The sequence below is a fragment of the Panthera onca genome, chromosome E1 (assembly GCF_046562875.1).
Source record: "Panthera onca isolate mPanOnc1 chromosome E1, mPanOnc1 haplotype 2, whole genome shotgun sequence".
Classification (NCBI taxonomy): Eukaryota; Metazoa; Chordata; class Mammalia; order Carnivora; family Felidae; genus Panthera; species Panthera onca.
In genome coordinates, this window is record NC_138352.1 from 1,648,940 (window position 1) to 1,673,015 (window position 24,076).

The 24,076-nt window shown below is 48.7% G+C and overlaps 1 protein-coding gene across 7 annotated transcripts in view; it reads right to left on the reverse strand.

Moving 5' to 3' along the window:
- Positions 1-5,636: 5,636 nt before the first annotated feature.
- PECAM1 (platelet and endothelial cell adhesion molecule 1) overlaps positions 5,637-24,076 on the reverse strand; it is a 74,364-nt gene continuing 55,924 nt past the window's right edge. For 3 of the 7 annotated variants that reach the window (XM_078438280.2, XM_078438282.2, XM_078438283.2), the window contains 3 exons: positions 23,015-23,071; positions 12,529-12,551; positions 5,637-6,700 (listed from right to left, as the gene is read on the reverse strand). In XM_078438280.2, coding sequence (XP_078294406.1) covers positions 6,671-6,700; positions 12,529-12,551; positions 23,015-23,071 — 110 coding nt within the window. In that variant the 3' untranslated portion in view covers positions 5,637-6,670. The remainder of the gene's footprint in view (positions 6,701-12,528; positions 12,552-23,014; positions 23,072-24,076) is intronic. The other 4 variants (XM_060645685.3, XM_060645687.3, XM_078438284.2 and 1 more) reach the window with 3 other exon arrangements.

Below are 24,076 nucleotides of genomic sequence, written 5' to 3' on the forward strand. Positions count from 1 at the left end.
TGGATCCCTCTGCTTCAATTACATGGATCAGTTGCTTCCATCTTGAAAGAGACCTGCTTGGGTTTGCCATGAGCCTGCTGTGTGCAAGGCATCGTGGTAAGGGCGGCTGTCTTGGAGGGCTGAGTAGGACTACAACAAGCTCCTGGCCCATGCTGGCTATTTGTGGGCTCCTGTTTCCTCGGGGCATCTGCTTATCTTGGCATCTTCCACACAGCCGTGCAACAAAGCCTCACATAAGCCAGATGCTCAGTGTTTGTTGAAAAAAATCAGATGAGCAAAAGTGACACGTGGACTGTTTGGAGACATGCTGTCTTGATTTTCACTTTTTGACTTAAATATCACCTATCCATATGCCAACACCTTCCTACAAAACAGAGAGAAGCACCTGTGTTGGTCTTGGCACACCATCTCCTCAGGGGCAGGGCTGGGGCATCCTTGTTCTCTAGCGTGCAGTGCACGTGCGTGTGTGCATACAGATGAGCACACGCACACGTGTGCGTTCACGCACGTGCATACCTACCAAGGGCTGGACAGACACATCACCTCAGGACAGACACGGAACGTCTGACAAACTCAGAGATGAATATAGTAGACCGATAGGTCCCAACCTGTTCAAGTACAAGGATTCTTCTTGAATATAAAATAGTTTGCAGGGCACCTGGACGGCTCAGTCAGTTGAGCGTCACTCTTGATTTCAGCTCAGGTCATGATCCCAGGGTTGTGGGATCGAGCCCTGTGTAGGTCTCCATGCTCAGCCTAAAACTAAAAAAATAAATGAATAAATAAATAAAAGAGTTTGCAAAGATTCCCACATGAGTTTAATTGACCTTTTTAGCATTATTAGGTTGATAAAAATACATCCCTATGCATTTGAGGACCTTTTGTAATGATTCCAAAGCTCTCCAGGTCTGGGGATCCACTTCATGAGTAGACATTAACACTAAAAAGGGATAACTACTGTGAACATTTGACATTTTGACATCTTTCCCCCTAAGAAGCATGACTAAAAAGCATGACTTCTCCGAGCAAAGTATCACAAGCACCAGAGACCCTGTCTGTCTGGTTGTCTGATGCATCTTTTTCCTTTCCCTAGGACCCAGTCCCAGGATCCTTCAAAGTCCCAACCATGGGAGGTTTACTTGTGCTGCAAATTCTGGCCCGAATAACCCAAGCCCTGAGAAGGAGAGTGTTAGTTGTACCAGAAACTAATGGAATAGTTTCTGGCACTAAACCAGACCCTCCTGTGCCAAGAGGTTCCAGGAAAACTAGCACATCCCAGGATCAGGAGGAAGTAAGGCAGCAACTGGGGACTTTTTCCTAATAAATCTAATAAACGCTTGGAAAAATAATCCACCAATGGTCAAATATAGACAGAAACCAAAAACAACTTTGCAGGCTTTTGGAGGCATTTTTTTTTCCTGAAAAGAGAGAAAAATGGAAAATATTCCATGCATTGGTTCTCAAAATAAATGAGAATATAAAACGCATTTATAAATATGAGAAATATATAAAAAGTTAAAAATGGAAATTCAACTATTGGCTATTTACCCAAAGAAAACAAAAACACTAATTGAAAAGACATATGTCCTGCTATGTTTATTGCAGCATTATTTACAATAGGCAAGATATGGAAGCAGTCCAGTGTCCATCAACAGATGGATAGATAAAGAAGATGTGGTGAGTATATACAGTGAAATATTACTCAGCCATAAAAAATGGCATCTTGCCATTTGTGACGACATGGCTGGACCTAGGGGGTATTATGCTAAGTGAAATAAGTCAGACAACGACAACTACCACACGGTTTCATTTATATGTGGAATCCAAAAAGAAAAAAAACAAAGCAGAAAGACCCATAACCACAGAGAACAAACTGATGGTTTCCAGGAGGGAGAGTTAGGCAAAATGGGGGAAGGGGAGTGGGAGATACAGGCTTCCAGTCATGGAATGAATAAGTCACCGGGATGAAAGGTACAGCAGGGGGAGTATAGTCAATGGTATTGTAATAGCGTTGCATGGTGACAGATGGTAGCTACCCTTGTGCTGAGTACAACATAATATACAGAATTGTTGAAACTAATGTAATACTGTGTCAACTATACTTCAGTTTTTTGGGGTTTTTTTTAAGGAAAACTTTCACAGTGAAATAAAGGAATAAGAAAGAGAAAAAAAGAAGTATGTAAAGTTCAATTCTGTATTATGGTCAAGTAACTGTGGATGAGGGAGAAAGGAAAAAGATGAAATGGAGGGGATAAAGGAAAGAAGAAGCAGGAAAAGGATGGGAGATGAGAGCAAGGACATGAAGAAGGTTAGAGACAGAAGCACAGTGATGATCCCAGAGGCAGAGACACCAAACACACGAAAGCAAAGCACAGGGAGCAAACATCAGACTGCGATGGCTCGAAAGACTAGGTTATGTGCAGGTAAATCACCGGTGCTGTACCTTTCTATTTATAGGAGCATCTTAGAAACATGGACAATCAGAGCTGCAAGGAGTTGAGCTCATCTTGTCACGTTCCTTCTACACTGGGTTGAATAGTGTCCCCCTCCCCACCACCCCCCGACAGCTCAAGGTCACAGAATCAACTGGTAGCCAATCCCCTGTTGCAACTTGCCTTTTCCTTCATGCTCTGCAAACATGGAAATCATTTTCCTCTTCTCCTCTCCAAGTTCGTGTTGAAACTTTTATCAGTGCATGTTGGCTTTTATCAGTTTGAATTGTGAAATCCGTATGAAGGTTTTAGAAATACTTTGGACTATGAAAGTTTTAAATTAATGTACCGCCTATTCCTTTGGTGTACCAAAAATAACCTAATAGCTCATTACTTTTGGGAGATGAGGGCTGTCTCTTTTTAACACTGAGATCACCGTTTATTTATTTTGAGCCATTTTCTGAAGGCAAGCCAAGTTCCTCTAGGGATGTTGGACTTAAAACAATCCACAAAGTAGACTCTTTGAGAAGAAAATGGGTTAACCACTCTTTTGGAGTTCTTAACAGACATCACATCACATGGAGCACACTTGAGTTGTTAATGATTCTGTAGTTCTTAACCTTGTTTTGGACCATGTCTCTGGGAAACTGATAAAAACCATGACCATCTTCCAGAAAATGGCATGTTCTCATAACTTCCTGCCCCTACTCTCACCGTGTTCACAGACACTGTCCCTTACCACCATCCCCACTCTGTGGACCCCCGCTGTGGAGGCTGTCTTCAAGTGGCTGGGCCTCCATTTCCCCCCAGTTCTCCTTTTCACTGGAGCCATGTGGTGGTGAGCAAAGGCAGAACCTGACCCTGGAGCAGAGAATTTCTCTCCAACATATTAATAACACACACGGGGAGTCTTAAAAACAACCATGCTCAGGAACTGAGTGCTGGCTGAGCAACTTTCAGGAAGCTTCTCCTGAAGACTCTCAAAGATTGAGTCAGGCCAGTGGGGTTCCTGGCAGAAATTTCAAGGGACAATGGTGGCTTTTTGAAGAGGACTAATTGATCCTTGGGCTGGAAAGGACCCAGGGCTGACAGGCTGTTTTCCTGCTATGTTGAAGGCACTGTCCTCTCCTTTGCCTCAAGGTCTTAGCACACACACTCTGCCCCCTTGGTTAGCCATGCTCACCCCCACCTTTTCCACCTGGTATTCTCCCTACCCTCAGGTCTTTGGTTAGACACAACTTCCCCTTGGACGCTTTTTCTGATTCCCTAATGTCAGTGTTCGAGGAGCCCTTTCCCTATGCCCCCATTGGCCTTGACTTTCTCCACTGCAGTCCTTGTCCTGCCTGCTATGATGGGCACTCTACTCATCTGTAGCTCTACTGGATTGTGTGTTCCAGGAGGAGTAGAGGCCAAGTGATTCTTATAAGCTGGCCTATTCCCAACAGTGTCAGGAAAATAGAGCGTGATGGAATCAAAATAAATAAATAACCGGTTGGTTCAACGCAGGCATTATTGGCATTTTGGACATGATAATTCTTTGTCATGGTGGACTGTCCTGTGCATCGTAGGACATTTAGCAGCGTCCCTGGCTTCTACCCACCAGATTCCAGTAGCGTCCCATCCAGTGGTGACAACTAAAAATGTCTCCAGACACTGTCCAGTGACCCTGGGAGGCAAAATCACCCTGATAGAAAACCACCGCTTTAATGGATGAATGCTGACCTTGGAGTCACTTTGCCGATCTTGCATCTATGTCAGGGAGTGAAAATTCAGGTAATCAATTAATGCTGATGGAGTGGGTGGCTCCTGAAATGGGTGGCTGACCTCTTGTGGATCTTCAAAAGAGCCCCCCCCCCCCAAAATCTATTACATGTTTGCAAAAGAGTGGTTAAGTCGTTTAATGACCTATAACGATGTAAGGACACGAGAGGGAGCTCTAACAAGTTCCAACACAGAGGAAAACCAGCCACTCCCAGAAAGGGTGACTGAAGCTCTTCCATAGTGATGAGCTCTGGAGGTTTAGGCGCTTGGTTATGCCCTAGAGTTAGGACAGCCGAATCAGAGTCTTGGATTTTTATTTTCTGAATCTACTACGAAAGATCCCTGTGTGTGTGGCTCCCCTCTCCCCCGCACCCGCCCCAGAAATATAGACAAGAGGGGGAAAACAAAGATCCATTTGTGTTCCATAAATAAGTCATAAGCATCAGGAACAGGGTCTTCCCAGCTTCCGGGGCAATGGCCCTTCTCTGGTGACAGCAGGGAACTGAGGAGTTGACATGGAGGCTCTGGGCTCTCCCCAGATCATCAACACATCAACCTTCAGGCTTGAAGTTCAATACAGACCATCACATTCTGGGGCTCCACCCTGAGTCCATGCCTGGCTCTGGAACCGGGGAAATTATATAACATTTTCGTGCTACAACTTTGTGTGTGCGCGCACACGGATTCATACCTTTTGTCATATTTTCAAAGGAGTCTAAACCCTCCAGATACTAAGAACCCCTGGTCCAAGCTCCTCATTGTAGAAGTGAAGAACCTGAAGCTCAGAGGTTAAGAGGCTCCTTCAAGTTCCTACAGCTGCAATGTGGCAGAACTAGGACATACACTCCTATCTCCCTCTGCCTTCAGGCCCAGTGGGGCGCTGTTCTGATGGGGACCTGGGCTGTAGGGCAGTGAGGTCTGTTCTGAGGCCACTGAGGATGGCTTAGAGGGATAGGAGGGGGTGCTTTGCCAGTAGGGTTACCAGATAAAATGAGATGCCTAGTTACATTTGACTCTCAGATAAATGAATACTTTTACAGTGTAAGTATAAGCCGAATGTTACACAGGACATACTTACACCCGAAGCAGATTCATTGTTTCTCTGAAATTCAAATTTAACTGAGCACCCTGGGTGTTTCGGTGTTTTTTGTTGGTGTTATTTGCTCAACCTGGCAACCCTATCTGCCAGGGACAGCCTGGCAGTCTTTGGCTGGGAAGCAAACGCTGAATCGCAGCCAATGGATATTAATGACTCAGTGTTTGATGCTCAGACTACCTCTGGCCCTGCCTTCAATAAAGGCCACGGAGGCCCTTGGCCTGTGTGAGACAACCTGATAAGACCTGCTTGGTTCTTTGTGACTTCAGAAGGCCCGAGGCGTCCTCAAGCACTACAGACATTCTAAGTGTATGTGTCCTCTTAGAAGATGACATTTCACAGGTCTGTGAAGAGTAAAGATCAAATTTATTTAATGCAATACCCTGCAGCTGTGTCACTGAGGTGGACGGGACGTGGGGGGAAAATGATCTCAGCTAGGTGTGCCCACTGGTGAAATTCCCCCGCAAAATGGCCGCGGCTACTCGTCCACCCCCTCAAGACACCCTCAGAAATATCGTAAGACCTCAGGGGACCATTTCTTTAGCAAGGAATAAATTAAAAAAAAATTAGTAAGAAAAATACGCATTTCATTTTTCTATTAAAAACAATATTTGCTGTAGGCAAACATCTTCCCATCTTGCAGCCTGCAGCATGGTAAAGGAAAAGAAAGAAAGGGTATAGAAAAACAGCATAAGAACATCTGTGCTCTGTCCGACTTCATTTTCTCTTCTGTGCATTGCCCCGAATGAACCTGATCTTCAGGTTGGCATCTCAAAGGGGTCGCTCCCAAGGAGCTTTGTTGTGACATTTGTGGCAGGCGAGGTCGTGGAGGGAACAGGGGGCGCTGTCTGGTCAGTGCTGTTCACTTCCGAGGAACAAGGACCACCCAGAACCACAGGCCTTTGAAGGACCAAAGGCAAAGAGAGAGAGAGAGAGAGAGAGAGAGAGAGAAATAGCCCCTCAGCCCAGCCATTCGCTAGAAGCGATTGGCTACAAAACAAAAAAATGGTTTCTGTGTGTGAAGATACTTGGACAAGTTCTTGATCTCCGTGCAAGACAAAAATATTCAAGTTTCAAAATATCCCAATGGCCGTTTAACCCTGAACCTCCTTCTGCGGCTCCCCACTCATGGGGATGCCCCAGCTTGGTGAGAGGGGGGCGCTGTGGGGGGACTTAACCAGCCCCTCCGTATCTCTTTATACCCCCCATAAATGTAGGCAGATGGATTTCAGAACTGGTGACTTGGCCTGAGGAATTGCTCTGTTCAGTGGGAGCAGGGCAGGTTCATAAATAAATGCACAGAGCTCTTGGAATACAGGAATGATCTCCTCTTCTTGGAACGTGGGTGTCCTTCCAAGGAGGAACATCTGTCCTCGCCGCCCTAAGTTCCATCAAGGGAGCCTTCCGTTCTCTGCAGAGACAAGAGAAGACAAGCTATGGTCACACCCTTCAGGGCTCAAGACTGGCCTGGAGGAGGGATAAGCAATATTGCAGCAAGCACTTCACAAAGGCTCTCTGACAGCGCCGTCTTCCGCTGGTACCTCCACCCTGTGGGGTCAGCTCCTGCCCACATTCACTTCTCCCTCCTCACCACACCAGCTCCACCCAGGGCTGTGACCTCCACTGCCTGTAGACGTGCGCTGCACATCAGGCTATCAGCCAACTTTGTCAAGCACCCACTGAACACCCAGCATTCTGCCCCGTGGGTGCCACACTTACCTACAGAGCAAGACTAGTAGAGTTAAGAGAGACCTGGCTTCTTGCTCCAGCTCTGCTTCTAACACAAGCTGAGGCTTCTCTAGGTCTGTTTTCTTTTTTTTTTTTTTTTTTCAACTTTTTTTTTTTTAATGTTTATTTATTTTTGAGAGAGACAGAGACAGACTGCGAGTGGGTTAGGGGCAGAGAGAGAGGGAGACACAGAACCCGAAGCAGGCTCCAGGCTCCAAACTGTCAGCACAGAGCCTGACATGGGGCTCGAACTCACAAACTGGGAGATCATGACCTGAGTGGAAGTAGGTCGCTCAACCAACTGAGCCACCCGGGCACCGCCGTTTTCTTTTAAAAAATGTTTTTAATTAATGTTTTTTATTTATTTTTGAGAGAGAGAGAGAGAGAGAGAGAGAGAGAGACAGAATGGGAAGCAGGCTCCAGGCTCCGAGCTGACAGCACAGAGCCCGACGCGGGGCTCGAACTCACAAACCATGAGATCATGACCTGAGCTGAAGTTGATGCTCAGCCGACTGAGCCACCCAGGCACCACCCCCCCCACCCAGCCCATTTTCTTTTTTAATCGCAAAATCAAAGAGTTTTAACACGGATAAACACTGAGGATGTTTATCGTCATAAAGATGAAGTGGAAGAAGCCAGACGCAGGAGGAAGAAATATTGTGTGATTCCACTTACACGAGGTACCCAGAGTAGTCAAACTGATGGAGCTAGAAAGGACAACTGTGATTTCCAGGAGCTGCGGGGAAGGGGGAAATGAGTGTGCAATGGGTAGACTTTTGGGTTGGAATGATGACAAAGTTCTGTGGGTGGATGGTGATGGTTGCACACGATGTGAATGTACTTAAGGTCACTGAGAGGTACACTTAAAAATGGTTAAAATGGTACCTGCTGTTGTGTCTGTTTTGCCCCCTCCCCAAGAAAAAAAGTTAAAAAACAAAACAAAAACAAAAGCCAGATTCCGCACGCCATCCTGCAGTGTTCTCTAACTGCTTTGTGTGATATCGTTGACACCTCCGTATCCACCAGTAACTGGATCCCCATCTGACCCGAGTACTGTTATCTATACCGAGGACGCAAGAACCCGCCAGGAATTTTATACCCTATCCGTTACTGACAAACAGTGCTAGCATGTGGGAAAGGTCCTAACAAACTGCAGGAGTTCAGAGGTGGCGAGACGCCCTCGCTGTGCCACGAGGGAATCACAGAAGGCTTCGTGGAGCCAGCCTCCAAGGTGAGGCGGGTTTGGATGAATGGCTGCAGCGCGGGGGCAAGAGCGGGGCAGATGGAAATGCTGGAGCAAAGGCGCCCTGGGCCCCAAGGGGCAGGCAGCAAATGAGTCCGTGACCCGACCCTCTGTGAGTGCAGGTGGACCTCGTGGGCACACAAGTGGGGGCACTTGTGGGGATCAGCCAGCGTCTTGGGAGCCCCATGGCCAGGCTGGTTGGCTCTCTGACGGTGGGGGCTGAGGTCCCTGTTTTGTTCTGGTCCCTGCGCCTCTGAGGAGCCTCCGAGAACAGGATGCGGGTCCCAAGGGCTCCAGCTGGCAGGCCACGGCTCTGCCTCTGCCAGGAGAGACCCTGGCAAGCGGGCCAAGAGAGCTGTGTTGGCCCCAAGGGGCTGGAGGCCCGCCAGCGCTGGCAGCTACCTTCATTTCTTCCGCTTTGCCCAGAGGGGTGACCCTGGTGTCCAGGCTTCCTGCAGGCCCCAGACCAAGTCCCTCCCTAAACGCCTCTGCTCTCCTCCGCCAGGCGAGGCGAGCACTCGGTAGCTGCAGGAGGACTGGCCCCACGGATGGGAAGGGCTGGGTCACAGTCAACCGGACCTTGAAGTAAAGGTTAACATACTCACATCCAAGACCTGTCCTTCCTTGTACCTAAATCAGAGGCCAGCTGTCAGCCACCCAAGAACAGCCATGAAATCGCCCCACTTCGGGCCAGAACATGGTATAGATGCTCTCAAAGGTCATTTTACTTCTAACACCCCTGGGTTTTCTACTTTCCGATTCTAGAATGTGCCCCTTATGGGGGGTGGGGGGGGGGCGCCTTGGTGGTTCAGTTAGTTAAGCGCTTGGTTTCAGCTCAGGTCATGATCCCACAGTTCATGGGTTCAAGCCCAGGACTGAGATCCCTGCTCGGGATTCTCTCTCTCTCTCCTTCTCGCTCTCTGCCCCTCCCCACTCACTCCCTCTCTCAAAAAATAGATAAACTTGGGGCGCCTGGGTGGCTCAGTTGGTTAAGCATCCAACTTCGGCTCAGGTCATGATCTCGCGGTCCGTGGGTTTGAGCCCCGCATCGGGCTCTGTGCTGTCAGCTCAGAGCCTGGAGCCTGTTTCAGATTCTGTGTCTCCCTCTTTCTCTGACCCTCCCCTGTTCATGCTCTCTCTCTGTCTCAAAAATAAATAAATGTTTAAAGAAATTTAAAAAAAATAAACTTAAAATAAAAATAGAATGTGCCCCTTATGAGCACTTCCAATAAACCAAGTCTGTGATAGGTGCTCATTTAATCCTTGCAACAACCAGGTGGGGGGTGGGGGGTGGTTATTATCTCCAATTCCAGATGAGGAAACAAAGGCCCTGAGACATCTGCCCAGCGTGACTCAGCTGGTAAACAGCGAGTCATGGAAAGGTTAGGTTTTAAGCTGGGTCTCTGATTCCCAAGTCAAAGCCTGGCTTTGGGTGAATCCCATGAAGAGGCCTTTCAGGGCCAAAATGAAGTAAGTCTCCCATTCGTGCCTCATACTGCCAGAGTGATGAAAAGAACTTTAAACAGACCGTCAAGTAGCATTTATGTGGTACACTGCAAAATACTTTGTACACGTGTTCCTCATTTTACCTTTAAGAAACTTCTAGTAGGGGGCCATTACTGTGTTTGGGGGTCTCACCATCTCTGTTTCACGAATTGGAAAGCTTAGTTGGAGGAGGGCAGGATCACCCAAAAGATGGCCAGAGAGCTGAAGCTCAGACTCCATTTCCCACTGCTGGCTCCCAGGAGGGAAGGGGGTGAGCTGTAACTGGGAACTTCCTTTTTTTCCGTAAGAAGACAAGGCTGTCTCCAAGATCCCGAGACCCACGAAGGTCCAGATTCACCCCTTTCTTTTCAGTACAAGGTGTTCTCTTTCACATTATCTGTCTGCCTGGGCCACAAACACAATTTATAAACAAGGCAAAAATGGCAGAGGAAAAATGAAGTCAGAATGTGCCATTGAAGCAAGTCAAACAATACTAAATTAGTATTTGGCTAAGCGGCTATCTCATTGTTAAGATATTTCCTCCAATGTGTTTTCAGAAGCAACGGCCGTTAAACTACTGGGAATGATCGCCAGGTTTGATTTCAGGAAGGAAATCCCCTCCCATTTCCCTGCTGGGCAATTCGATTAATTTTCTCCTGACCCTCACCAGCTGATTATTAGGAAAACTATACCTCCTTCTTTTCTAAACAAATTGTATTCGCTTAAAGCGTCAAAATCTCTCTCCCAACGGCTGGGAACCCCTGAGCTCCTGCCAAAAGTCTTTATTATTTGGGAGGGCAGGACCAGCTGGTGGGGGAGCTCTCAGGAGCATCCTGGGAGCAGACTTCTGGATCCACGGGCCAGCTCCTGGGGGAAAAGGAAAGTTCTATCTGTCCTGGAGCTCAGAGCCTTTGTCCAGAGAGACCGTTTGGATTGCAGACAAAGTAAATAAGTCAGTCCTGCAGGTTCAACAGACTTGCCTGGGGAGGACACAGCTATGTTTATTGTAGCGGGAGAGCATCTCTTTTTCTGGGTCCCACGTTGCCTATGTAGCAAAGATCTCACTTTCCACTCCCTCAAGGCCATGATAGCTGAAACGATGATGTCACTTCTTGGAGGGAGTCTTGTGTTGTGGACTAGCCAAGGAATCTGGGGACCTAGGTTCTAGTCCTGGCTCTGCTATTACCTGGCTGGGACACCCCAGCCAGGCTGTTCTGCCGATTCAGCCGTCAGTTTTTGCACCTATAAATTGGGCTCCGGACCCTTGCCAAGGCAAGTCACTGGTTTCGGGAGTCGGGGTGGGTTTAGGCTAGAAAAAGACCTTCATTTTATCCCTCTTTTCCTTAAATTGATAGCTTTCCTCCATAAGAAGAATGTCAGTGGTTTCCTGCCGTCAAAGGCATAATGAGTTCTCTGTTTTATAAGAATTCAGACTCCAGCAAAACAAAGGAAGCCAGGGGGCCCATTGGAAAGGCTACCAGCAATCTTGCCGAAGGTTCTTTCTTCCCAGACCTTAAAGCAGCACCTCCTCATTTCTCAAGATACCAGCTGCCCAGTTAACCCCTAAACTACTGGGTAGTTCATCAAAAGGTTGGGAGTGGGAAGATAGGAGGAGACAGATCTTAGCAAAATTTGAACTTGGACCTCCACATTAAAAGAATATATATTTCCATCTGCCAAGTAGCAGCATCCTAAATCTTCAATTTCCTACAGAGTGAAAACCTCAGGGGCGCCTGGGTGGCTCCGTCGGTTAAGCGACCGACCTCGGCTGAGGTCATGATCTCACGGTTCGTGGGTTTGAGCCCCGCATCACGCTCTGTGCTGACAGCTCAGAGGCTGGAGCCTGCTTCCGAGATTCTGTGTCTCCTTCTCTCTGCACCTCCCCTGCTCGTGCTCTGTCTCTCTCTCTGACTCTCAAAAAATAAATAAATGTTAATTAAAAAAAATTAAAAAACAAAAAGGAAAACCTCATAATGAGGTGTTTGAGTCCTTTGCATGTAAGCCCTAACTGACCTCTTCCTAGTGCTTCTCCTGGATGTCCTTTCTCCTATCACCCTGAGCTGCTTGGACTGTTCCTTCCCTCATGGCTCTACTCCTGCTGATCTTTCTACCTGGGTCTGCTGCTGTGGTTGGACCCCTTCCTCACGGCCTATCCCAGTGACCCCTTCCGTGGGGAGGAGACCCTAACCAGAACCGTCTTTCTTCTGCATTTCCATAGCTTCTGGTGAGCTATCATCACCTTGCTTTCTCATCCGTGTTAACTCATCTGATTCCCTCTGTGGGTCAAGGACCTTGAGTGGCCTCTGCAGCAGAGGGCCTGGTGTGTCAGGGTGACTGGCATAGGCTCTCAGAGTTCAAAGTTCAAATGCACTGTTGGATCCTCCCTTCCTCCAAGCATTCCCCCCACCCCACAACAATGTCTGCCTCACTTCCAAAGCCTGAACCTGAACTAGGAGGAAATGTGCACTTCGCTCAAGGGGGGCTATATGTTCTAGGTTCCTGATCCTTTGAGGGGGTCTCTCTTCATATGAGGGCTGAGATGCAAGGATGGAAACAGTGGGAGAGAATATTTGAAATCGCCAGGCCCAGAAAACCCGGCCAGCCCGATGACCAAACACCCTCCATACAACATCTAGGCTATTGTTGCCGGGGGCTCCTGGTCTAAAACAGACCAGGCCGCTGTAGGGGTGTGATTCGTGGGAAGGCAGAACCTGGCTGAGTTTGGAAATAGTTCACTGTTCAATGGACCATTTTTAAAAATTGTTTGTGAAATGTGTACTTACAGAATATCTGTTTTCCACGAAATCTGCAAAACAAAGCATAACATGGAGGGTGAGCGATTCAGAGAGTACATCAGGCTCCCCCCGCCCCCCAACCATCTCAGGAACCCCATGGGTAAAGGCAGGGGGTGGGGGCGGTGCAGAAGGAGACACCAGAGCTTTACTGGGTGCTCAGCTGTATGGCTCCTTTGCCCACAGACAGCTTCCTCTGGGCTCTACACTCCATGTGACAAGCATATTAAAATCCCTGGAAGCTCACTGGACATTTTAAACAGTTTTTTTTAAAGATTTTATTTTATTTTTTAATTTATTTTTAATGTTTGTTTATTTTTGCAAGAAGAGACAGAGCGTGAGCTGGTGGGGGGGGGGGGGGGCAGGGATGGGGAGCAGAGAGAGAGAGACCCAGAATCTGAAGCAGGCTCCAGGCTCTGAGCTGTCAGCACAGAGCCTGACGCGAGGCTCGAACCCATGAGCAGTGAAGTCATGACCTGAGCTGAAATAGGACGCTTAACCGACTGAGCCACCCGGGCGCCCAAAGATTTTATTTTATTTTTTAAGTAATCTCTATATCCAATGTGGGGCTGGAACTCATGACTGCAAACACCCGAGTCGCATGCTCCATGGACTGAGCCACCCAGGCGTCCCGGCAGGTTTTTTTTGCTCTTGTTTTTAATTAGTACTTCAGGTTATTTCAAGAAAAAAACTGAAAACTATAGAGGAGTAGAAAATAGCCGATAAGCATGATCTCTTGTTCCATTCTTTAAACGCTGTTGACACTTTTGTCCCCCAGTTTTTTTCTGCTCTCCCGTAGGCTTTTGGTTCTGAGTCATAACATACAACATATGCCATTTTCTAGCCTATCCTTTTTACATAACGTGATCTTATAAACATTTCCTGGTACCTTCTTAAACATACTTGGGAGTGGCCTGTGTAATAATCATTCAATGGGTGTACAATTGTTTACTCATCCAGCTCCTTACTTTAGAAATTTAGGTTCTTTCCAAGTTTTTGCTGTTTTAAATAGTGCTGCCAGGGGAGCCTGGGTGGCTCGGTCAGTTAAGTGTCCAACTCTCGGTTTCGGCTGAAGTCATGCTCTCACGGTTTCTTGAGTTCGAGCCCCACGTCAGGCTCTGTGTTGACAGCGTGGAGCTTGCTTAGGATTCTCTCTCTCTCTCTCTCTCTCTCTCTGTCCCTCCCCTGCTCATGTTTTCCTTCTCCCAAAATAAATAAATAAACTTAATAAAAAAAAAAAAAAGATGTAAATAGTGCTGCCACATCCTCTTTGGGAATAAGGCTATTTCCTTATTTCATAGTAGCTTCTCCATCCCCACAAGTGGGAGCAGGGGAGGAGAAGGTATAAACACTGCCACCACTCTCGGGATAGACAGCCCAAGCGCTGCCTGGAATGACAGGGCCACCTCTTCCCCCTTCCCCCGTAGGCCCCCCTGTCTTCTTGCTAGGGTGCACGCCAGGACCTGCTGGCCCAGCCAGGCTGCAAGGATGAACATGAGCCTGCCAGGTCCTTCCAAATGTCAGGAAGATCGGAGCGAGGTGAAGAAAGGCCAAGGAGAACGGGAGGTGTCGTGTGGGGCGCGAGCCATCCCGCCACTGTTCGTTAGAGCCGGTTTTCACTACAACAGGCGAGAGAGGGCTGTGGTTTGCCCTTGGAAAGGAGCAGGCCCCCACCCATCGCAGTTTCTAATCGGGCAGCGGCCCACACGGCCGGGGCTGATTCCCCAAACAGTCCATGCTGGACACAGACCTGAAGACAGAGAAACCATGGGGACCTCCTGCTGTCTGGGAAAGATGCCTAGAGCGTATGTGGGTGTTGGGGGTGGCAGCCAGTCTTGAAGGTGGAAGAGGCAATGGCAGGAGGGCCATAACCTACTGGACCCGAGTCCTCAGGGCTACTAGGTGGATGCACTCCAAGGGGCCTCGGGCTCTGCGAGGCCGCCCAACCTCAAACCCAGTCCCTTCTGAGTCTTGGGCGGTCTTGGGGCCCACCTGTCACAACGGGAGTCACAACCCTTCTGTTTCTCTCTCTAATTTAAAAATATCCTGTTTCCAAAAGTCCACTTCCCCCTCAAACCCTGTCTTATCACAGCCCTATTGTGCGTCCCCTGGAGAGGGAACGGGGCCAGAAGTTCCTAAGGGGCCCCCTTCTGTCCTGGCTGGGCCAGAGGCAGACGTCAAACAGCCAAATGGATGAATCAGCCGGACCACACGAAGTCGAGCCATTGTGTAAACTTCCACGCATTGAGTGAGGCTCGGGCAAGGCTCCCACCTGCAGCCCAAATCCGACCCGGGAGGACCTGAAGGACCCCGTGCTGCCCACTCCCCCAAAACCCCCAAGGGCTCTGGAATCAGACTTAAGAGGGAAAGAGCCTTAGTCTGTATGTCTGTAATAGTCTTAGACTATTACTTAGTCTTAGTAATATGAATACAAAAGGTGGAAAATTTCGAATATGCTAGTAATATTCAAGGAAACCCTAGGTTTATGCCCACTTGTAGTTTTTGCTACTTTCTTTTTGGTAATAGAGCAATCACTGCAAAAATAGAATCTGGTGGGTAGTACCTATTTTTTTTTTTCACAGACTACTTTTTTACCCTCTTAGATTCTGAACTAAAGAAACGCACCCCCCCACCGGGGGGGGGCAGGGCTGGCAGTGTCTGCCAGGCTGGCTGGCTCAGTGCCACACAGGATGGGTGGGGACCGGCTCTCAAGTGCTCTTTTCTCCCTCCCACAGGGGTTGTGAGAGGCCCTCCACACTGTGGTTCTTTCTTGATGACAGCTACTCTTAGTATATTAGACTTCTGCCCCTTTAGAAACATTCGGAACACCAAAGAGCGAGCAGAATGTGAAGGCCGAGTGAGCAGATCCTCAGGTGGGAAGATGGCTGGGTCCAACCCCAAAAGGCATAACTTCGTGTCTGGAGCAGGACCCGGCATCTCTGCCAGGGCCTGGCATTGTCAAGTGGGATGTGCCCAGGACACCTGTGGAGGTGGGCACGGGGCATCTAGAGAGGAAAACCAATTCTCCTGTTGGAGGACTCACAAGGAGGTGAATTACGAGAAGCCAAGGTTTCTTAACACTGACATTTGGGGCTGGATCATTCTTCTTCTTCTTCTTTTTCTTTCTTAGAGTTTACATACTGTTTTTTAGCGATATCTACACCCAACGTGGGCCTTCAACTCGTGACCCTGAGACCAAGAGTTGGATGCCCTCTCAGGGCGCCTGGGTGGCTCCATCGGTTAAGCGTCCGACTTTGGCTCAGGTCATGATCTCACAGTCCGTGAGTTCGAGCCCCGCGTCGGGCTCTGTGCTGACAGCTTGGAGTCTGGAGTCTGTTTCAGATTCTGTGTCTCCCTCTCTCTCTACCCCTCCCCCACCTTCTCTCATAAAAGGAATAAACGTTAAAAAAATTAAAAAAAAAAAAAAAAAAGAGTTGCATGCTCTCCCAACTGAGCCCACCAGGCACCTCTGGGTTGCATCATTCTTTCTTGTGGGGACTGTCCCATACATTGTAACATGTTAAGTCGCATTCCTGGCCTCCACACATTAGATGCTATAGCACCCCTTTTCCTCCCCCCCCAATTATGACAACCAAAGATGTCTCCTGCCTTGTGAACCAGTGCTCCGGGCCGAGGACTCCTAGACCTGAGTTCTTTCATAGTGAAAGAGCTTGACTGCATTGCTGATTGTAGTAAACCACTTCACTCTTCTGTTAAAATCCAGTGTAAATATACATTAGTAGGTTTTGCTTTGGATGACCTGCGGGCCATTTTACAAAGTACTTTCAGAATAAGCCAGAGCACTATAAAAGGTGAAGTCCCGAATCGGAGTGAAGATACAAACTTTCCTGATGAGCCAGAAATTGCGGTTCCTACAAGGCTCAGCCAGGCTGAGTGAAGTTGTTGAGAAAGCCATAGACAGCCTGTAATTGCTCTCTTTTCGTTCTTGTCACCAGAAAAGCAAGGGGAGGAGAAGAAAATCAAACCTTTCCCCGGATTAGTCAGAGAAGGAGGAAGTTGATGACAGGTAAAAAGAGAGGTTTGGGGGGCGCGTGCTTGCGGGTGGGGTGGGGGGCTTCTGATGTCAGGTTGCGCCACAACCGAGAGTGTCTAAGCTATGAGCAAGCCCTGAAGGACACCACCATCTAAATCAAGAGAACTCAGGTGAGTAACAGAGCATCCTGTATGAAGTCCAAGGTTACAGGGGATGGGAGGAAATTGGTTCCAGTTAAGTGTTCAAGAGAGAAAGGTACCAAACCAACCTGGATTACTTCCTTCAAACGCTCACTTTTTAGGACCACCCACATTACTGCTTAAGAAGAGGCATAAACACAGGCTTAGTTCCCATTTCTGTAAAGCCAAACCGCAAGTCATAACCAGAGCTACTGTTGCTGCCTGGAATTTGAAAATCCTCATCTTAGGCAAGTCATTGAAAAGGGAATAAGTACTTCAAAGAGCCTGAAGTGCTAACCTTGCAGATCTAACTTACCAGAAATGATCGGCAAGTTTTCCTTTACCTTAAGAAAGCTGATGGTTATGTAAATGCAAAAGCTCTTTCTCAACCAGTTCTGGGGGCGTTCCAGGGCTTGCTGTCCCTTCTACTTAGGCTTTTCTCAATTGGGCCTCTTCTGGATATAAATTTCCTAGTACTGAGAACCCCTCTCCTTCTTTCCCTAACGGTTTGTAAGGAATCACCTAACAGTTGGGAAAGGGAAACGTTCAAAGATCAGAGGTTTCTTTGTCCCAGACTGAGTTGACTGCTGGGATAAGATGTTAACTTAGCTCTCCGTCAACAAAACAGTAGGCTCCCAACAGAAGAGCAGACCTGTCTAACCATGGCCACGACGCAGCAGGGGATACTCAGTTGGACGAGATACCAATTTTATTGAACCCACCTGCCCACCGCAGTGCTTATCCACCTACACACACTCCCGAGGAACACTGCGGTGTTCACTGTGACAATTCCATATGGGGGAGGGACATTTTATTGAAAATTAATAAGAAAACTGACGTCCAGGGGAGAAGTAAGGGTTGGGAGCCAAGTCATATAACTGGGTAAGGGCAGTGCTGAGACCAAACCCTAGTCTCTATCTCCCACTCAGGGTGCTCCTCTTAGGGTTACAGTGCAAAGAACCATCCAGCTGGACTCCAGCCAAAACAAACGTACCAGAAGCACAGTGAGTTGGCCCCTGAGCTCCATGATTTAATTCAGATTCGGAGGGAAAACTCAGGCTTAGTAGAAGCAAATACTTATTGGGTCTTGGAGTCAAGGGTGAGTAAAGGATTAGAATTGCCTCCAAGGGACCTAGGAAGTGACTCTTAGAAGTTGCTTAGAACAAAACATTTAGGGGAATGGTTTTGGATGGACCAAAGCATAGACAAATGACCATGACTTCCAAATGCCAGGACACTGAGACTCTCCGAACGTCATCACCGGAAGGCAACTTAAGATCATCCATTCAACCACCTCACTCAATACAGAAGCACTGAGCTTGCTCAAATTCACAGATAGACAAAGTAGAATGGTTGTTGCCAGGGGCTGGAAAGAATAGCAAGTTATTGCTTACTGGGTCTAAAGTTTCATTTGGGGAAGATGAAAAAGCTCCGGAGATGGATGGTGATGGTTATACAGCTACGTGAATGTATTTAATGCCACCAAAACGTACACTTAAAAGTGGTTAAAATGGCAGGTGTTATGTGTATTTTGTCACAGTTAAAACACACAACCAAAGCTGTGAGCTTAGAGCCTAAAGCCAAGATTGCAAAGACCTGGTTCCCCCCACAGCCTACAGATGCCCCCACACTCATGAGCCAGCAGTCCACCTCGCTCCCTCCAGGACGCTGGTCCTGTCCAGATTCCCGCCCTGGGGCTGTTCCTTGGAGGCAGGCCTGCCCAATGCCCTTTCCCTTATCTAGAGGAGCAGTTTTCCTTTGTATCACTCAGGGGAAAAGGGGGGTTTAAGAGCCAGAACTACGCCCTGTGAGCCATTTCCCAAAATAGTCAGCCCTGACGTGCTGCTGGTTGGAAGGTGGGGAGAACTAAGAAATTAAGATGGGAAGAATAAAAAATTAAGAAGGAAAGGTTAGATAAGCCTTAGCTCTGTACTCAGCCCATTCACCGACCTGTCCAGAGACCCACCTCCCCCAAGGTCTTTATTTTATTGTGTGTCACCCTCCTCCCCCCAACACACACACACACACACACACACACACACGCACACACATGCACATATGTACGTGAGTTGGAAGATTCTCTCTGCTGGCCAACCCTGAGGCCAGTCCTTCCAGTATCCTTTCAGGATTGCTGAGGAGTAAGAAAGACCCTACCTCTTCAAGCAAGAAGCAGAACATAACAGAGGTATAATCAGAAGGGAAGTGAGGGCATCTAGAAAATGCTTCTAAAAGTGTGGTCCCCAGAACAACAGCAGCAACATGTGAGAATTTTTTAGAAATACAAATTGGGGCGCCTGGGTGGCTCGGTCGGTTAAGCGTCCGACTTCGGCTCAGGTCATGATCTCACGGTCCGTGGGTTCGAGCGCCGCGTCGGGCTCTGTGCTGACAGCTCAGAGCCTGGAGCCTGCTTCAGATTCTGTGTCTCCCTCTCTCTCTGTCCCTCCCCTGCTCACTCTCCCCCTCAAAAATAAATAAACATTTTTAAAAAATACTAAAAGAAATACAAATTAGTCCCACTCCAGACCTACTGAAATCACAAAGTCTGGGTGGTGGTACCACACCGTTTGTGTTTTAACACACCTGGAGAATGCTCCATCTACATTTGAGCCCCTGCCCCTCATTTCACAGACAAGGCAACCAAGGTTCTGAGAGGTTCCACGACTCACCCAGGATCACCCAGACCATACCAGGCTGTTACTCTTTTTTTTTTTTTTTTTTTTTTAACTTTACGTATTTATTTTGAGAGAGTCAGAGATTGTGTGAATTGGGGAGGTGCAGAGAGAGGGGGAGAATCTCAAGCAGGCTGTCAGCTCAGAGCCCGACACGGGGCTCGAACTCATGAACTGTGAGATCCTGACCTGAGCTGGTCAAAGACCGGACGCTCAACCAACTGAGCCACCCAGGCACCCCCAGGCTGTTAATAGAACTGAATCCTCTAATTAAGCGGATGGTAATGTGAAACCGAACAAAGCTGGAAAGGGCAGCAGCAGGCAGTCCCTTTGGCAGGACCGGGAGGAAACGTGAAGCCGGGCTCCCAGCATTCGAGTCCCTGCTCTGCCATCACTGGCCTTAGGATTGGGATGAGTTACTTAGCCTCCGAGCCCATTTTCCCATCTGCAGGACAGGAACAGTAGTAAAACCTCCGTCAACCCTAGGATGGTTTTGAGGACTGAACAAAGAGCAGGCGTCTCGCAGTAAGAGGGACAGAAAGAAAGAACAGGAAGAGGACTGAGGAGCTTACAGCTTCCTGCCTTGGAGCAGCCACCGAGCAGGAAATGCTGGGAAACAGCAGCTCCCTTGGCCTCCAGGACGGGAGCCTCTTAGGCAAGGTGAGCACACAGACTTTCACAGCAGCACTGTGGTTTTGGCTACAACACCCAGGGCTCTCTCTACCCGCAACCGCTGGGGCAGGAGCCAGCTGCCTGTTCAGAGACCAGGTTACAGAGGAGTCCCAGCCCCAGCTGACTCCTGATGGCCCAAGTGGGGCTCTGGCTGGGAGTCGGGGTGGGGAGGGAGACGGCTGTGCCTGGTCCCTGCCCTGAACCCTAGGGCTCAAGTTTCTCCTGCATCTTTTGGCTAACACGGATTGGACGCTCGCTGTATGGTAGGGATAGTAGACGGACTCGTGCCTGGGGTAATTAGCCCCATTTAATATCATCTCCATGCAACAGCTGAAGAACCTGGAGTCTCAGAAGGGTCAGGCATCTTGGTCACAGTCACACAGCTGCTAAGGGGCAGCACCAGGACTGGGGCTCAGATGTCTGCGAACAAAACAGGGCCCTTCACCACCCTGAACCCCTGGGGTCCATTCCTGCCCTAGACCAGAGGGAGCAGCGAGATTCCCAGGGTGGGGGACTGAGGACTCAGGCACGGAGAACCGTCTGAACAGCTGCCCTAAAGCAGGTGTAAATGCCACCCCCGAATATGCCACACTGGCATAGGATTATTTGGGGCCGGAGGATGCAGAAGGAAGCCTTCCAGGAGTTTGCCTTATCTGACCAGAAGCCGAAGTTCCTGGGAAATGAAGACAGCCATGAGTCCCTCTCCCAGGGAAGGCTTCTGGCCTCCAAGATGACAGAAAGGCGGTGCTGAGATGGACCTGCCTAAACAAACCTTATTCCATTTGTTTCCCCCAGATATTTACCTTCCCATTTGTTTTGTCACTTCTCCACAAATGTATTGTTCTTGCCTAACGTGCTAAAGAAGCCCCCAGTTCTAACCACACTGAGGACTTACTCATCACTGTTTTTCTCCTTGTTAATCTGTCTTTTGTCAGTCGCAGGGCAGGGCATCTCATACTGACACTGGGTGTGGCCCTCGCCAGCCAGCTGTAAAGGACCTCCAGCTGCTAGCCCAGGCCACCGCAGACCCCCAGGCCTCTGGTCCTGGGGTGGGGGATCCCTGCGGGAGCCTGATCAGGAGCCTGGAGTTCAGGTCCAGGGTGGGCCAGTCTGGGGACTTGCCTCCTGTGTGAACTTGGTCAGGTGTTTTCACTGCTCTATGCCTCAGTATCCTCATCTGTAAAATGGGACTTAAATGTGAGGATTGAAAGAGATATTGTAACACAGACCACTTGGCATACACAGTAAGCGCTCAATAAATGTGAGGTTTTGCATAACCAAAGCGACCCAAAATGAACAATTTCAGGGACCATAAGAAGAGCAGAGGGGTTTCATACAATTCTCACACAATTACCCAACAGGGTGTTGTATGGAAACCAATTTGACAATAAATTTCATATTTAAAAAAAAATAAGAGAATGTCTTGGGAAAAAAAAAAAAAAATTACCCAACAGGACCAAGCATGAGCCCTACAAGAACTCTAGCTTTTTGTTACACTGGAAGGACAGAGAAGGCCTATTTATTTCTGAATTTGCATTTTGCTGGCTCTGAATATTTTGAGAATACAAAATGAGACACTGAGGCCAAAAACGCCCCCAGGGGATGGTTTCTGAAAATCAGTCAGTCAGTGTCAAGTTCCACAAGGAGGCTGGGTTTCTGCTCTACCCATGAAAATATATTTAATAATATATTAAATATATATATTATATATATATATATTAAATATAAAAAGATAAAAAGTAGGCTTTTCTGGTAAGACAGTGCTCCTCAAACGCTGGCAGCACCAGCGATATCTGGGAGCCTGTTAGAGTTCAGATTCTGGAGATTCTGATTCCGTGGGGCTGGGCTGGTCCGGAGACACCCACGGCTGCTGGTCTGGGGACGGCACTTGGAATGGCCAGGCTCTCCCAAAGTTTCCACTTAAATACAGGTCTGTTGTACAAAGCAAGATACACTCACAGTGACTAGTTCCCCCAGAATCTTATGCCCTTTGGATTGTGACTGATTTTCAGAATTTACTTATCCTAAAGTTTATTTGAGAGACAGAGAGAGAGTGAGAGAGAGAGAGAGAGAGAGAGCGTGAGTGCAGGGGAGGGGCAGAGGAAGAGGGAAAGCAAGAATCCCAAGCAGGCTCTGTGCTGTTAGCACGGAGCCGACCCTAGGGTCCCGACCTGAGCTGAAATCAAGAGTCGGTCGCTTAACCGACTGAGCCACCCAGGCGCCCCTATTTTTTCAGAATTTAAAAGTAATCTTTGTATTCATTCATTTACCCAGGATGGAATAGAATAATTACACACACACACACACACACACACACACACACACACACACACACACGTTATTGCTGGGAACTTCCCCAGGCCCATGACTGCTTGGGCACTGTGCTCAGTCCTGGGGGGAGCTCCTCATGAGGAAGTAATGGAGATGGGAACTGAATTGGGGTCTAGAATCAAAGAAAGGAAGAATCAAAGGAAATGGGGGCAGATCTGTACCCCACCCCCAGGCAGAAAGGGGGTTCTCAGAAAGGCTGAAGCTACCCAAGGTCTTCAAAGCACAGCACTAAGACCTTCGGGCACCCCCGCCCCGGTCCCGTGCACCAGGGCCCGTTGGGGAGTGGGGCGGGTGAGGTGCACTGGTTGGCCTCTGAGAACAGGCAGGGCCGCACTGCTTCTCTTGGGGTCACGTGAGCACACAGTGGCACCAGGGCACATCCCATCAGCTGGGTACGAATATGCAAAGTCCTATTTGCCTGGCCTGCAGCAGGCACTTAATAAGCATTCATTGACTAAATTATAGCACATGTAACACGTGGCTACATTTGAAGAGTGGTGGGGGAGAGACAGTCAACAACTTTGGTGTAAGGGGCCTCCTTTGCTCCTTCTCCTTGCCCACTCCCAAGGCCCACGTGGATGATTCAGGAGGAAGCGTCCCCCAGGCTCGGGGAGTCAGAAGCCCTCACTCACCAGGATTAGTTTTCCGGATTTCACTATACACCGTCTCTGTGCCCTTGGTTTCCAGACCTGGAAAGTGATCAAGCACAGGTCAACAGCTGCCTCCGGGCACCAGGTCGGCCCACTGCCGAAGCAAGACAGTGTCTGAGGCTCCCTGCTTACCCACGACCCCACCTCACGAGTGCCTGTCTCCAGCAAGCCCTGGAGACCTTAATGCCACTAAGCCCAGGCCATTCCCTGGCTTTACAAGATCCTGGTCTAAGTAGCCTCACTCTCTGTCTGGAAGTATGAAGTCAACAGGCCATTATGGGTCCACCTGGACCACTCACAGGGGGAGGGGTTCCCAACATAGGCCTGCAGCCTCCTGCTCAGTGGTCCCATACCTCCTTCCCTGCCAGTGTGTTCCTGTGTCCAACTGCTCTCCCCGCCCCTCCCAGGAGGCTGGGCTATGACTTCCCAATCACCCGAGGCCTGGGTTCGAGCCTGGGCCTCATCTGTGATGTTAAGGATCAGCTGGGACCGAGAACCACTTAAAATCTTGACAGCGGGGCTAGTTGATTTCAAACGCCAACACGTGGGCCTCATTCTGATTCTGATTAGTTCTGGAGTGGCCCTGGCATTGGTGGGTTTTAAGAGCTCCCAGGGGATTCCAATAGGCAGACGGGGTTGAGATCCTCTGGTCTGGACTCTTTTGGACTGGCGCACAGATGACCAGCCAGGGTATGGATCACACTCAGGGGAGACCCAGGGTTTGGAGGACAAAGCACCCATATGGTCATCTGTTTAAGTTGAAGTAGGTGTACAGGTTGTGTATACACACACTTGTACACACACTCATAGTGTATCTACATGCATTGTATGAATCATAGAGGGTGTATACACACAGCATGCACATACATACACACCCACGAACCCTCAGGAAACAGGATGGGACCCCACTTCTTCCCCCACCTCCTCTCACCTGCACAAAGGACAAGGAAGCCTCATTGTAGAAAGGTGGCTCACGCCATGAGGCCAACATTCTCTTTCTACAGATCCGGAAATGAAGCCCCAGACCGGGTAAGATGCTTCCTG